Genomic DNA, 16,087 nt, shown 5'->3' on the forward strand with positions numbered 1-16,087 from the left:
GGGGGGGGCGGCGGGAACTGAGGCTGGGGCGGCGGCGGGGGCGGCGGCAGGAACTGAGGCGGGGGCGGCGGCGGGAGCTGAGGCGGGGTCGGCCGGAACTGAGGCGGGGACGGCGGGAACTGAGGCGGGGGCGGCGGGAACTGCCAGCCATTTCATGTGATTTTTAAGAGGTTTTTTTTTAGATGCACTGCCATAATTTGCAGATAGCACTTGACTGAAGGTCTGTTTTAGGTGGTGCACTGTTTACACTTCCAGTGTACGGAAGCTGATCACAAATCAAAACTGACCACAAGACTGAGTATCCTTTCAGCTGACCTGTTTGGAATTAGGAAAGTTTGTTACTTTTTAAAATAAATTTTCTTATGGGTCTCGAGTGATTGACAGCTCGAAAGTTACAACGGGGAATGCTCTGGGTTGTCACTCAGCCCCCGTTTATATAATGTAACTGCCCGCAGTGGCGTACTTGCTGAAGTGACATCCTGCTCTTGAAAACACGATGCAATACGGTTTTGCTTCCCGCCTCCAAAGCCAAAGTGCGGCCACTGTATTAAAAAAATGTCAAGCTGACGGAATGTGATTGCACTAGAGAGGGTACAGAGGAGATTTACGAGGATGGACCAGGACTGGAGAATTTTATCTATGAGGAAAGATTGGACAGGCTGGGATTGTTTTCTTTGGAACAGAGGAGACTGAGGGGAGAATTGATTGAGGTGTATAAAATTATGAGGGGCCTCAATAGAGTGGATAGGAAGGACCTATTTCCCTTAGCAGAGGGGGTAAACAACCAGGGAGCATCGATTTAAAATAATTGGTTGGAGGTTTAGAGGGAATTTGAGGGGAATTTTTTTCACCCAGAGGGTTGTGGGGGTCTGGAACTCACTGCCTGAAAGGTTGGTAGAGGCAGAAACCCTCACCACATTTAAAAAATACTTGGATGTGCACTTGAAGTGCTGTAAACTACAGGGCTATGGGCCAAGAGCTGGAAAGTGGGATTAGGCCGTGTGGACACGATGGGCCGATATGGCCTCCTTCCGTGCTGTAAATTTTTATGATTCTATGACGCCGCCAGCTCTGCAGTGCAGTTGGGTAATGTGCACCCATTTCTCAGTTGACGCCAGTGCCCAGAATTCCACTTTGGTGTGAATTGGGAGCACCAGCAGATTGTGACTCTATTTGAAGTGGTTATTGCAATATAAATAGGATTCACCTGTTGTGCAGTTCTCATTCTGACCTACAGATGGAGCACTTCAGTGGCTTGGCCTTCCCTCTCCCATCCACCCTGTTAGAAAAGAAAGTCTCTCTCAATAACTTTAGCCTCTAGGGAGAAAACACTGTGCAACACAAGGAGAAAAGAAGTTTACATCCAATTAATTTATACACCTGCAAAGCTACCTCTCAAACTTTAGAATAAAATCTGTCTCTCTGTGTGCCTGGTCCTTGCAGCCTGTATAATGCTGGTTATCTTGACAGTGATGACAGTTGATCAGTCAGTATTGGCGGGTACTTTCCATGAATGCAGATTGATTTCTGGAGACATTGCTCGTGTGAAACATTGCAGTTCTTCCTCCAGAAGTGGGAGTGATATTTCTCAAGGTAAACCTGCTCTTCGTTTGTCGTGCAGTTTCGCCTGGTGGTGAAGACGGCCCTGAAGCTGCTGCTGGTGTTTGTGGAGTACACAGAGTCGAATGCACCACTCCTCATCCAGGCTGTCACCACAATGGACCACAAGAGGGGTGAGTGTCATTGCTTTATTTATACTCAAGACTCCCCTCCCTGCTCAATCATTTGGCTTCAGAACTACAGTATTTATTTACAGGAGTGTTCTATTCTTTGTCAAATACTGTCAGCAGAGTGGCTATTGGCACCAATGAGTCAAATAAAGTCTATTTACTCAGCAGATTGCAAAGCAAACAGTCTACTTAAACAACACACTACAACAGTCTACAGAGTCTACTTAATGAGTTTCTACAAAATACAGAACTCCTTACCGAAGTTACAGTCACTTACAGCAGCATGGTCTCCAGGCGTGATTGATGGAGGATTTACCCAATCATTTCTATTCTGGCCGGGAATATTGGTGTCGCTATATGCAGCCTTCTTTGTCAAATACAGTCAGAGGCCTTACTTAGAACAGTGCCACCTTGTGCAGGATTGCAGCAGCATATAAACTAAAGAGCTACACAGAGAATAGCAGCAATAGTTGACAAACTTATTCACTGGCCCATTGCTATTCTTTTTTCATAGTTTTGTCTTTTTAAACTAGTTACAAAGTCCCACGTTTTGAATGGTAAAGGGGAATGGGAATGTTCACTTGTCCCAATGATCAGATCCTAAATCTTGGTCATTTCAGATATCCAGATTTGACCAGCTAGGATCTGTGCGCACTCAACATCATCTGCTCCAGGAAACGAACTGCCACAGCACAGGTCAATCACAACTGCACTATTCAAACATCGCTCTCTTTCCTTAAAAGCCTCATTGAGATTGGTTATACAGCAGCGATTAAAGTGAAAGAGGCAGATTAAATTTTAAGGACTGAAATTCAAACAGTGATTTCTCTATATTAGTGTCACTCTTGCTCCGGGCTGCATGCACTGCAATCCTGTAAATGATACAGTGCCAGACTTTTCATTCAGCCCTACAACTAGAGAGACAATGGAGAAAATTACCAGACCCGGCAACTCTCCCCTATAAGTACTGATTATCGCTATTTTGCTTTAAAACACCAAGATCCATTTAATCAGCAGCATAGGATATTTTTGACGGGCGTCACTGTTTTAAAAAAAAAAAAAGTGTGGTTTTCCTCTGGTTGCTAAAAACGACTGCAATTATGAACAAGTTTTGACGAAAGGTCATCGACCTGAAACGTTAACTCTGTTTCTCTCTCCACAGATGCTGCCTGGCCTGCTGAGTATTTCCAGCATTTGCTGTTTTTACTGCAATTGCGAAATCGGTTTCTCCCATTTGAAACGCGCGTTGACTTTTTTTGTTTGCCTTTAGTGACCCATTGTTGCTCTGGCTGGAGGATGTGCGCACTGTGGCCTATAGGCCTCTGGCTATCGGCCCATGAAAACCCTAAATTTATGGTTCTTACTCGCTGGTTTATCCTGGTAGAGATTCAGGGCCTGGGGATTTGGGAAGGTTTTTTCTTTTTATATCGCTACCTCATTGGTGAATAAATCTTACATCTGACACCCAGATTTGTTCATATCAGCAGCTTAGATTATTTGGAACATGGATCCAAAACTTACAACCTGTAATTTACTCTTGGCACCACACTCAATGTCAGCAGCATTGCTAGGTGACTGAAGGCTTTTAGTGCACGCTCCCTGCCTGTTTCTCGCATGCTGCTAAACTCCTATTCAGGGAAAGTGAGTTCTGTGCATAACTGTGTTGTTCCAGGATAATTGATACTGAATCGGCAAGCGTTTGTTGTTCCAGTAGCAGAGCTTCACACGTGCAATGTGTCGTGAGCTCTCGCGTGCAGGGAAAGAGCAGGCGAGTGGGACTAATTGGATCGCTCTTTCAAAGAGCTGGCACAGGCATGGTGGGCCGAATGGCCTATTTCAGTGCTGTATGATTCTATGATTCAGCCAGTCCTACTGCGGATTCTGTGTTTGACTGATGCCACAGGAACGGCCACATGTTTCTGTCAGACTGCAGTGCAAGCAATTGTTCATCCATGATTGCACAGGACCAGCTACTGGATGAATCCATGCTCCTCCCCAGACCTTGAGGTACTTTGTCCAACTCAAGTGACTCATGTAGCTGATTTGCCCGGATAGGAAACTGTTTGTAACTTGAGCTGTGAGGTATGAATCTCTAAAAGGTTCAGCAGAGGCAAGGACTGTGCTGTGGCCACAATTTGTTCTTCCATTCCTAAGGGGGCAAAATTCTGCGTCCAATAACCAGCACTTTCCTTGCATGTGGCTCTGTGTGATGCGACTGCAGTTGAGTGTGTGCCTGTTGCACAGTAGGCCAGCGTGACATGACATGAACAATGTAATGTCAGCCCTGGGTCAGTGGGTAGCACTCTCGCCTCTGAGCCAGAAGGTTGTGGGTTCAAGTTGTGAGCGCTGCACTGTCGGAGGTGCCGTCTTTCAGATGAGATGTTAAACCGAGGTCCTGCCTGCCCCCTCAAGTGGATGTAAAAGATCCCATGGCACTATTTTGAAGAAGAGCAGGGGAGTTATCCCCGGTGTCCTGGCCAATATTTATCCTTCTACCAACATAACAAAAACAGATTGTCTGGTCATCGTCACATTGCTGTTTGTGGGAGCTTGCTGTGCGCTAATTGGCTGCCGCGTTTCCTACATTACAGCAGTAACTACACTTCCGAAGTACTTAATTGGCTGTTAAGCATTTTGTGATGTCCTGAGTTCGTGAAAGGCGCTATATAAATGCAAGTCTTTTACTGCAGTTGAGTGTGTGCCTGTCACACAGTAGGACAGTGTGACATGACATGAACAGTGTGGTAATCACCCTCCGCTGTGGAGAGGCCTCTGACTTCACTGCCCCATTCCCCTTGATGCTCTCACACCAGATTATTTTAAGGGTGGCCCCTTTCTAAAGGAGTCGGTGGCAAAAATGGCTTCAGGCCACCTTATCTATGTGCCTGTGTATCCCTTTTATCGAATAGCACAATATACTAAAATATCGAGTGTAACGGTGTCGTGCAGATGAAGAATTGCGCATCATCAAGGGCCTACTACAGCCTATAAATTGAGGATGCATGAAGCTCCTTTACGACTCTTGCTGCGATCAAAGGTTGCCGTGTACGATTCCTAATTGTAACTATATCGTACATAAGATTAATAGCATATTAAGTTTTATAAATAGGGGTATAGAGTACAATAAGTAAAAGAGCAAAGAGGTTATGATAAATTTGTACACAGCAATGTTTAGGCCACAGTTAGAGTACTGTGTGCAGTTTTGGGTGTTCCATTATAGAAAGGACATTAAAGCCTTAGAGAGCGTAAAGAGTAGATTCACCGGGGAAAATCAACTATAGTTATGACAAAAACTTGAGTTACTGGGCCCATTTCCACTAGAGTTAAGAAGGCTAAGAGGAGATTTAATTGGGGTTTTAAGATCAAAGATGGTTTTGATAGAGTGAATTAGGGAAAGTCTATTTCCTCTGGCTGAGGAGTTGGTGATGAGGGGGTCATCAATTTAAAATTGTCACTAAAAGTGAGGAGAGAAGTTAGGAGCCATTTCTTCACACAGCGTGTGATTAGACCATGGAATTTTAAAAAATTCATTCCTGGGATGTGGGCATCGCTGGTAAGGCCAGCATTTATTGCCCATCCCTAATTGCCCTTGAGAAGGTGGTGAACTGCTGCAGTCCGTATGGTGAAGGTACTCTCACAATGCTTTGCCATAGGGTGTAGTTGAAGCAGAGACCATTGCAATTTAAGGGAAAATTGGATTCATATTTGAAGCAGAGAAAGATCCAGGTGTATGGGGAGAGGGTGGGGCAGTGGGATTAGTTATGGATTGCTGTATGAAAGATCTGCCATGGAAATGGGATGAATGGTCTCCTTCTGTGCTGTAACCCTCTATATGGGAGTGAAGACCATTCCTCCAACAGTGCCTGGTTCAGCAGCAAAGGGAGGCAGTAGGAGAGAGTGTGAATGGAGGATCCAGGGGCCACAACAGCAAAATAGTTGTCAGACCTGAAGAAATGATCTAAAGTAAGCCAATATTCTGTGAGACAAGCTGGCCCAAGTACACATACAAAAAAGTAATCTCAGTTCACGGGATGCGAGCAATTCCTGCAAGGTCATATTTATTGTCCATCCCTGAGAAGACGTTGATGGGACGACCTCTTGAGCCACTGCATTGTGGTGATGATGCCCCCGCGATGATGTTAGATTAAGAATTCCAAGATTTAGACCAGAATGCTGGTGAAAGTACAATATATGTTCAAGAATGGTGTGTAACTTGGAGGGAAATTTACAGGTGATGATATTCCAATTACTTTATTGCTCCTATCTTTCTTGGTGGCTGAGGGTAACAGGGCTCTGAGATGTACCTGCACTTGCTCTTTCAAGGAATATGTACTTGCACCCCAGAGTCTCAGTTCCTTCACATCTGTCAGTGTCTTTCCACTGAGTTTCCATTCCTTGTTTCTTCTCCCAAAATTCATTACCTTATACGATATGCCCATCTACTCTCATCCCCTTCAGTAGGATGCCCTGGTCAGTAACCCTGGCCTGCCAAGTACTACTTCAGCTGCTTAAATGTTTCCTGCTTGCAGTTCACAACTACTTGTCAGAATGATTGCTCCTTCTGCGACATTGGGATGTTCAAACACAAGTTTTAGCACACCTACTGAAATCAGCAGCTTTCTTTCTAACCTTCAAAAAACTCAATGCAGCACTCTGTTAATCTCTAAGTAGCACCAGTGGCAATTTCCATGCTCATGCGACTGTGGGACACCATGATATACACTGGGACACCATGATATACACTAAGTGGCCCATGGAGACAAATGGTTTGGACACTCCTGATCAACAAGTCTTACTAATCATCAGTGTTATTCCTAATCTTTCCCCTGCTATTACAGGATAGGCTGTAAATGTTTTCTGTTGGAGATCTTGATGGAACAGGAGATAACTCACCCTGCCATCCTCCCCAACCACCCTTCACCCCACCATTGGTGGCCATGCCTTCAGCTGCCTAGGCCCTGTGCTCTGGATTTCCTTCCCTAAACCCCTCCACCTCTCCACCACCCTCTCCTCCTTTAAAACCTTCCTTAAAACCCATCTATTTGACCAAGCTTTTGATCACCTATTAACTATCACCTTCTTTGGTTTGGGGTCCATTTTTTGATTGTGCCTCTGTAAAGTGCTTTGGAAGGTTGTTCTATGCCAAAGGTGCTATATAAATGCAAGTTGTTGTTGAGTATTTTATCTCTTCTGAATAAGGGAAGAAAAAAATGATAGTTCAGTGACTTGGATGGTTAGGTTCCTACCTGTCTCATAGAGCATTATCATTGCAGTGGGGTGACAATCGTGAGAACGGCCTGCTCCAAACCTTCTGTTGCGGTGCGTGTGCGTGCGTCCGACTGCCCATCCACAGATCCACTACCCTATGCAGGGGGAGGGCAGAAGTTGCTTCTAACCTACATTGATTTGGGAAAAATAAAATAAAATAGTTAGTAGCAGAAACAGACAATGTTTTGACATCGTTACAGCATCGATCGCATCACCTTGGGTTTCTGTTTATTAAACATATAAAAAGGCTTTGCTGGATGTTTTTGCCAAGATGAGACAGCGCTTCGAAAGGCTTCAGAGTATATTACTTCCCATCTATGTCTACTGCTTAGCTTCATGTCAGGCAGCCTTTTGCTCCCAACCTAATGTTCTTTTTTTTCTGTCCAACTTCAAGAAGCAAACTTGTCATGAGGCAATATTTCCCACTGATCATATATCTCCTGTTCTGAACTGGAAGAATCTGTTCCACATGTCTGTTTAATCCACCCCCCTGCTTATGATCTGTAATTGAATGCTTGAATATCTTTTTAATGTGGAGACCCAAGGAATTTGGAAGGCCTCTCAACACCTTTTGTACTTACTTTCAATGCTGAGAACCATTCATTTAAAAAAGAATGTGGGGCAAGAATCCGGGACTGCAAACTTTAGAAGTCTTTGGTACCGTGCTGTAAATTGCTCTGTTTAAATGCCACTCTCTCGACTGTTTCACCTCAAGCTGTAATGTGGATTAGTGGTTGCTACAAATTGGCAGGAAGATCACTGATGACCTAACTATCTTCTTTCTGTGGAGCATTATACAAAACTGCAGTCCATAGATGTGGCTTTCAACTACAATAATTAACATCTGCCTTTGGCCCTTCAAGTACTGATTTTTTTTCTTTCGCTTTTCAAAATACATCCCCTTCTATTTTGTGCACAACTTCTGCCAAACCAATGCCCCTGCTCGCTTCCAAAGATGATGAAGTAGGTTTCGATAAACGTACAGGAGCCGACAGAGCGTTTCTACAATTCCTGCTATTCTTGGACCAAACTTAAGATGATAATGTCATTTTGCAGAATTGTTGATCGTGGTGCAGCAATCCTGGAGACCTCAAAGGCCTGAGAGTTTGTGTTTGTGGGGAGGAGGACTTGATTTTTGCAGTACACCTGCAATCATTTCATAATAACATTGCCTCATGCCAGTCGGTAGGGCGTTCCACGTGGCTGCAAACTGCTTCTGAAAATTGTTCTTTAATAAGGCGCTATCATCCTGCTGTGGTCAGCAAAGAGCTCAGTGATCATAGTAGTGGCTTAAACCAACCTGCACCATCACCAAGAGCCATGGAATGAGCTGGGATTGAGTTTGACTTGGGTCTTCTCGGCAGTGTTAATTTAGAACAGATTTAGAATCCCCATACTAAAGCTCTTTTTAAAAAAAAAACATTGGCCCCGAATTTCCTTGAAGATGCTCCCACTCAGCTGGCACTGTAACGTCAGCTCTAGCTGATAGAATCATAGAATGATACATAGAAACATAGAAGATAGGAGCAGGAGTAGGCCACTCGGCCCCTCGAGCCTGTTCCGCCATTTAATGAGATCATGGCTGATCATCCAAATTCAGTACCCTGTCCCTGCTTTCTCCCCATATCCCTTGATCCCTTTAGCCTTAAGAAATATATCTAACTCCTTCTTTAATATATTTAATGAATTGGCCTCAACTGCCTTGTGTGGTAGAGAATTCCACAGGTTCACCACTTTCTGGGTGAAGAAATTCCTCCTCATCTCTGTCCTAAATGGCTTACCCCTTATCCTTAGACTGCGACCCCTGGTTCTGGACTCCCCCGCCACCAGGAACATCCTTCCTGCATCTAGTCTGTCTAGTCCTGTCAGAATTTTATAACTTTCAATGAGATCCCCTCTCATTCTTCTAAACTCTAGCACAGAAGGAGGCCATTTGGCCCATTGCGCCCGTGCCAGCTCTATAAATGAGCTATCCAAATAGTCCCAATGCTCTTTTCCTTTGGCCCTGCAAGTTTCTCCTTTTCAAGTATTTATCCAATTCCCTTTTGAAAGTTACTATTGAATCTGCTTCCACCGCCCTTTCAGGCAGCGCATTCCCGATCATAACTCGCTGCGTAAGACAAATGTATCCTCATCTCCCCTCTGGTTCTTTTACCAATCACGTTAAATCTGTGTCCTCTGGTTAGCAACCCTATGGCCTGGGGCAACAGTTTCTCCCTATGTACTCCATCGAAACCCCTCAAAATTTTGAATACCTCTATCAAATCTCCCCTTAACCTTCTCTGTTTTAAAGAGAACAATCCCAGCTTTTCTAATCTCTCCACATAACAGAAGTCCTTCATCCCTTTATAACAGCCTATCAACTTGTCCTGCCACTTTCAAAGATTTGTGTACGTCTCACTGTTCCTGCACCCCATTTAAAATTGTACCATTTAGTTTATGTTGCCTCTCCTCGTTCTTCCTTCTAAAATACACCACTTCACACTTCTCTGCATTAAATTTCATCAGCCATGTGTCTGGCCATTTCGCCAGTCTGTCTACGTCCTCCTCTAGTCTGTTACTATTCTCCTCACTGTTTACTACATTTCCGAGTTTTGTGTCATCTGCAAACTTTGAAATTATGCTCTGTATACCCAAGTCCAGGTCATATATATCAAAGAGAAGTGGCCTAATACCAACCCCTGGGGGACACCACTGTATACTTCTTTCCAGTCCGAAAAGTAACCGTTCACTGCTACTCGATAGCAAAATACTGCAGATGCTGGAAATCCGAAATAACAACAGAAAATGCTGGAAAAACTCAGCAGGCCAGGCAACATCCATGGAGAGAAAATAGAGCCAACGTTTCAGGTGAACTCTATTTTCTCTCCATGGATGTTGCCTGGCCTGCTGAGTTTTTCCAGCATTTTCTGTTGTTATTTCATTCACTGCTACTCTCTGCTTTCTATCCCTTAGCCAATTTTGGATCCACGCTGCTACTGTTCCTTTAATCCCTAGGCGCTTTAGTTTTGTTAACAAGTCTATTATGTGCTACTTTATCAAATGCCTTTTGAAAGTCCAAATACACATCAACCACAATGCACTTGTCAACCCTCTCCATTACTGCATCAAAGAACTCAATCAAGTTTGTCAGACACGATTTGCCTTTAACAAATCTGTGCTGGCTTTTGCAACCCTCCAGTCCCCTGACAACACTCCCATATCCAAGGAGAATTGGAAGATTGTGGCCAGAGCCTCCGTTATATCCACCCTTACTTCCCTCAGCAACCTAGGATGCATCCCATCCGGACCGGGTGGGTTTTCCACTTTGAGCGCTGCCAACCTTTAAAGTATCTCATAGAAACATAGAAGATAGGAGCAGGAGTAGGCCATTTGGCCCCTTGAGCCTGCTCTGCCATTCAATGCGATCATGGCTGATCATCCAAATTCAGCTTTCTCCCAAACCCCTTGATCCCTTTAGCCTTAAGAAATATATCCAACTCCTCCTTGAATATATTTAATGCATTGGCCTCTACTGCCTTCTGTGGTAGAGAATTCCACAGGTTCACCACTCTCTGGGTGAAGAAATTCCTCCTCATTTCTGTCCTAAATGGCCTACCCCTTATCCTTAGACTGTGACCCCTGGTTCTGGACTCCCCGACCATCGGGAACATCCTTCCTGCATCTAGTCTGTCCAGTCCTGTCAGAATTTTATAAGTTTCAATGAGTTCCCCTCTCATTCATCTAAACTCCAGCGAGTACAAGTGCAATCGACCCAATCTCTCCTCATACGTTATTCCTGCCATCCCAGGTATCAGCCTGGTGAATCTTCGCTGAACTCCTTCCATGGCAAGAACATCCTTCCTCAGATAAGGCAACCAAAACTGCACACAATACTCAAGATGTGGTCTCATCAAGGCCCTGTACAACTGCAGCAAGACATCCTTGTTCGTGTACTCAAACCCTCTCGCTACGAAGGCCAACATGCCATTTGCCTTCTTAACCGCCTGCTGCACCTGCATACTTACCTTCAGCGACTGGTACACAAGGACACCCAGGTCTCGTTGCACTTCCCCTTCTCCCAATCTATTGCCATTCAGATAATAATCTGCCTTCCTGTTTTTGCCACCAAAGTGGATAACCTCGCATTTATCCACGTTATATTGTGTCTGCCATGCTTTTGCCCAATCACCCAACCTGTCCAAATCATCCTGGAGTTTCTTGGCATCCTCCTCACAGCACACATGCCCACCCAGCTTTGTGTCGTCTGCAAATTTGGAGATATTACATCTAGTTCCCTTGTCTAGATCATTAATATATATTGTGAATAGCTGGGGCCCAAGGACCGATCCCTGCGGTACCCCACTACTCACTGCTTGCCACGTGGAAAAAGACCCGTTTATTCCAACTCTTTGCTTTCTGTCTGCCAACCAGTTCTCTATCCGAGTCAATACCTTGCCCCCAATCCCATGTGCCTTAACTTTACACGCTAATCTCTTATGCGGGACCTTATCAAAAGCCTTCTGAAAGTCCAAATACACCACATCCACTGGTTCTCCCTTATCTATTTTACCAGTCACATCCTCAAAAAATTCCAGTAGATTAGTCAAGCGCGATTTACCTTTTGTAAATCCATGTTGACTTTGTCCGATCCTGTCACTGTTTTCCAAGTGTTCTGCTATTACATCTTTTATAATGGACTCTAGCATTTTCCCCACTACCGATGTCAGGCTTACCGGTCTGTAATTCCCTGTTTTCTCTCTACCACCTTTTTTGAATAGTGGAGTAACATTAGCTACCCTCCAATCCATGGGTACTGTTCCAGATTCCATCGAATGCTGGAAGATGATCAGCAAAGCATCAACTATTTCTAGGGCCACTTCCTTAAGTACCCTGGGATGTAGATTATCAGGCCCTGGGGATTTATCGGCCTTCAATCCCATCAATTTCCCTAACACCATTTCCCTACAAATACTGATTTCTCTCAGTTCCTCCCCTTTTTCTATTTGTATCCTATCCAATTTCTCTACTACCGCCTCCTTTACTATGACATTGGTAGCACCTCTTTATTGAAGAAAAATGCAAAGTGCTCATTTAGTACCTCACCCATCCCCTCTGTCTCCACGTGAAGATCACCTTTTTGGTCCCTAATTCCTTTTGACTATCCTTTTACTATTTGTATGTTGATTAAAAAAAACTTCACTATTTCTTTTTATGTTACCCGCTAATCTTTTCTCATACGCTCTCTTTGCCCCTCTTATTTCCTTTTTCAGTTCCTCTCTGCACTGAGGTGTCAAGCGGCCAACATTTCTACCCAGATAGGAATTCTTCCTTCCAAGCCCGAAATCCCCAACAGCAATGGCCCTGTAGCTTTTTCATAATACAGTATTTTGTGACATTCTGTACAAAAGTGTTCCTTTTGGATAAATTTTATCTAAATTTGATAAATGGATCCACTGATTGATTACTGGGCAGGTTGTAGAAAAGTTCAGAATGGGTGCAATGTATAGGTCCCCAAACCGCCAATTCACCAACCTTGGCCATTCCATCACAGGAAGTCTAGTTGCTTCCCACTGCCAGGAAGGGAAAAACAGAAAACCCAGTTCCCTGGTCCATTCTTGGGCTTTTCTGAACAGTTGGTTACAGAGTACCACAGTCCGTGGCCTTGGAATCGGCTACTTGTTCGGTCTCGCAGCTGAGGATGTACGTGGGGGAGGGAATCTTAAAGAAAGTGAAGTCACTGAATGCCAATGCTTCCTGAGTTAGGACAGTCTGGGCTCTGAGCTACACTAGGGCCACTAGATAACAGGCATTGCGCTGAGACTCAAACTCAGAGGGATTATCATACTCTGAGGGAAATGATTAACAAACTACAAATTAATGAGAAATGGAGGAATTGAAGAATTCCCAGGGCAGTTTACTGTAGTAAAGATCTAGGAAACGGAAGCTGAAAATAACCATAAACTGTAGTTGTTCCGATGAAGGTCATAGACAAATATTACCCATTCAGGCCAATTTCCAACTGCCAAGGATGCCTTGTACCATTATACACACACTACCAGGAATTAGCACCAGGCTGTTGGGGCTGAAGTTCCTTTGGTTCCACCAGTCTCCCGCTGTAATTCTGGGAGGAGATCGGCAGAATGCCCCAGGAAATGACTTTTCCAGGAGTCCCTGCGGGGTGTGATAAGAATTGGAACCTACGTCTTCCCCTTAATTGGGCAGGTATACCAATGGAGGCAAGGCCAAGGGTCGGGACTCCCAACATTGGTACTTCCTGATCCCACAGCCTGCAGGAGACCCGGTGTAAAATCAGCGGCTGCTACACTGGGGAGACGAGGCCTCCAGTTCTGGCACAAGTGAGCCTACCGGAAGGGGGCATCCAGGCTGGGATTGGGGCCTGGACCCCAATGATGAGGATTACTCTTTTTTTTAAAGTAAGAAGGGGACAGCAGGGGGCTTACAGAATCTATTTTGGGAGAGGGGCAAGACCTAACCACGCTTGGCACTTAGGCTGAACTATTTGGTTTCTGCAGGGTCAGTGCCATCGACTGAGGGTGGGCATGACCCTCACAGGGATGCATCGACCACACAATTTCAGGTCTGTTGTCTCATTCAGAAATGAGAATTATTCCCATATTGACGATGAGGTTTCTCACTCCTACTGGTCATGTCTAAAAGGCACCAAGGCATTGAGGGCTTCTGCTCCCCTCTCCTATCCATCAGTTGTTGTCGCAGAAGTAGACATTCCTTAATGTATTATGCCAAGTGGATAAACTACTGAAGTAGTGTCATATACGACACACACTACAGCCTCAACATTCCTGTTTGTAGTTTCCTGTGTCCTTAAGTTAGCAGGGACTCCAGCTTGAGTGGAATTCTGGGGCCAGACAGATTGTTAACACTGTGTGTGTAATATTTTTTCTTCAGGTGTGAGACCATGGTCAAACGTTACGGAAATACTGGATGAAAAAGATGGGATTGACACCGAGCTTCTGGTTTACACAATGACTTTAATAAATAAGGTTTGTGCAATATCCAGTTGACTTTGGTGTGCCCGCTGGTCCATAATGTGGCAACCAAGTGACCACCGGGCACGTGGCGGAGTAGTTTTTAAACAAACGCGTTCCATCGCTGTCAGTATAACGATGGTTACCTTCGGCTGGCTGTTCAACTGTGATGCTGCGGGACATGATTTACAAAGCAGCCCTCGTCCTGTTTTAAGTTTGACAAAAGTTGGAAATACTAATATTCTTGTTTTTTTATCAGGGCAGGTGTCAGTCGGTGCTGAAACCCTCAGCTCAATGGTTTACTTGTGTGCTCCGCAGCAGGAGTTCATATCTGCAAACTTTTGCAATGGAAATTAGTACAATTCGTCTTTAATGTTGTTTTAAAGCAAATTGCAGTACATTTTCCTCCATTTGCTAATCCTAGCAATAAAGTTGGGGAGATTATAAAATTGGGAAACACGCTTAATACTCTTTCTATTTCCTGCTAACATTTAATGAATATTGACCCTAAAATGCAAAATCAAATTCAAGAGGAGATCCCTATTAAACAAGGTCAGAGGTGACTGATATTTGCGCCATCCAGTGGTCAGATGGAAATGTGCACTCAATATTCTTCGCAGACTATTTTCTAATCTTGGGTTCAGGGAGGGAGGTACTGAGTGAGAGGTAGCGACAATGTCAGCGGGTGCGGCAATTTGCTGTAAACATCACCTAGAGTTGGTGGCCAAGGAGCTTTGGCGGAGGCTCGGGAGTAGCTTGTCTGCCTGCGGGCAGCTGGGATGTGACATGTAGGTGAGCGTGGGTGAGCTAATAAAGTACAAACTGCCTCAAATAGCGACAGAAACACAAAAGTAAGAATTGAGAGCCTTTTGATTGTAATGTTTTCTCCTCCCTCTTCAATGAGTGATAAAACTAGGTAATAACTCACCAAGTATGGATAAAAACGTTACTGGTGGTGAGGTTAATAGATTAAAGTAACTTTATGGCTTGACTCTGTGCCCATTGGATTATGCAGTTTGCTAACATCAAACCCCCCTCCTTCACTTGTAGCTTCGCACTTTCATTATCCTTGGACCCAAAAATTAAACTTCATCTGGGGTGACACGACTGATATTCGTAACGTTTGATAGCATACTTCCAAAAGGCTTTGCTGCTATCCTTCCAGTAATCACACCTGTGCCAGCAGTACCTGGGCACCTAGCCGTAACCCCATCATTGCACTGCACCATTGTGTTGTCGCATTACTTGCACTATTCCAATACTGAGCTCATCACCCCATTCCACTATCTAGACAATGATCACCTGTCTACTACAGTGAACAGAATCATTCTGGAGTCAACCTGCCTTTCCCCAACTCTAACTAGTTAAATCATTCTGTTAATCTGGTAAACAATGTGTAACAGGTTTAAGTTTTTACAGATTGCGGCTCCTTTTTCTACCTAATTAAAAGTAAAGCCTTTGTTGTCGAAGTTTATTGGTGCTGAGGTTATGTAGTGGGGAATGTGTATATCTGAGCAATGGCTAGGGAGCTCGGCAGTGCGAAGCTTAAAGGTGAAGTAATCTCCCTTATGTCAGCGCCGCCTTCATTTTAGCCCATTCAACATTATTATTTAAAGAGTGATGTATGAATGAGAAACAAACAGTAGAAAGCAGACGGATGGAGAAATAGCAGGTAGACAGACGGGGAAATGGCAGGTAGATGGCAGACAGACGGAGAGATGGCAGGTAGACGGCAGACGGATGGAGAGACGGTAGGTAGATGACAGTGAGGTGGAAGCCCAGCTCAATTTTTGCAAAAATAGATTGTTCAGTCAGTTTTAAAAGGCACTTTTGCATTGAAATTAATTTCTTTGAATATTAACGTAGAAACACAGTCTTGTGAAACTCCTTTCTATGCTCTTTTAACGGATTTAGAGTGAAGGGGTTAATGGCCCCTGTAAAAAAAATAAAAATAAAATAACAGGCAAAGGAATTCCATATAAATGCAAAGTGTGTGCACACTAATACTCAGAGCTAAATTTCCAAGCACTTGTTTCAAAATTTTTGTATGAAGTTTCAATACAAAGATGCAATGCAATAGCACAAAAGTGACAACCTCTC

The 16,087-nt window shown here is 44.2% G+C and overlaps 1 protein-coding gene across 8 annotated transcripts in view; it reads left to right on the forward strand.

The window, feature by feature from the left end:
* Positions 1–16,087, forward strand: part of fhod3b (formin homology 2 domain containing 3b) — a 724,225-nt gene that overhangs the window by 500,539 nt on the left and 207,599 nt on the right. For all 8 annotated transcript variants that reach the window (XM_085989128.1, XM_085989121.1, XM_085989122.1 and 5 more), the window contains exons 8-9: positions 1,622–1,733; positions 13,908–14,002. In XM_085989128.1, the coding sequence (XP_085845254.1) occupies positions 1,622–1,733; positions 13,908–14,002 (207 nt within the window). The remainder of the gene's footprint in view (positions 1–1,621; positions 1,734–13,907; positions 14,003–16,087) is intronic.

Source organism: Somniosus microcephalus, chromosome 5, assembly GCF_052327205.1.
Source record: "Somniosus microcephalus isolate GS21.2 chromosome 5, FLI_Smic_1.0, whole genome shotgun sequence".
Taxonomy (NCBI): domain Eukaryota; kingdom Metazoa; phylum Chordata; class Chondrichthyes; order Squaliformes; family Somniosidae; genus Somniosus; species Somniosus microcephalus.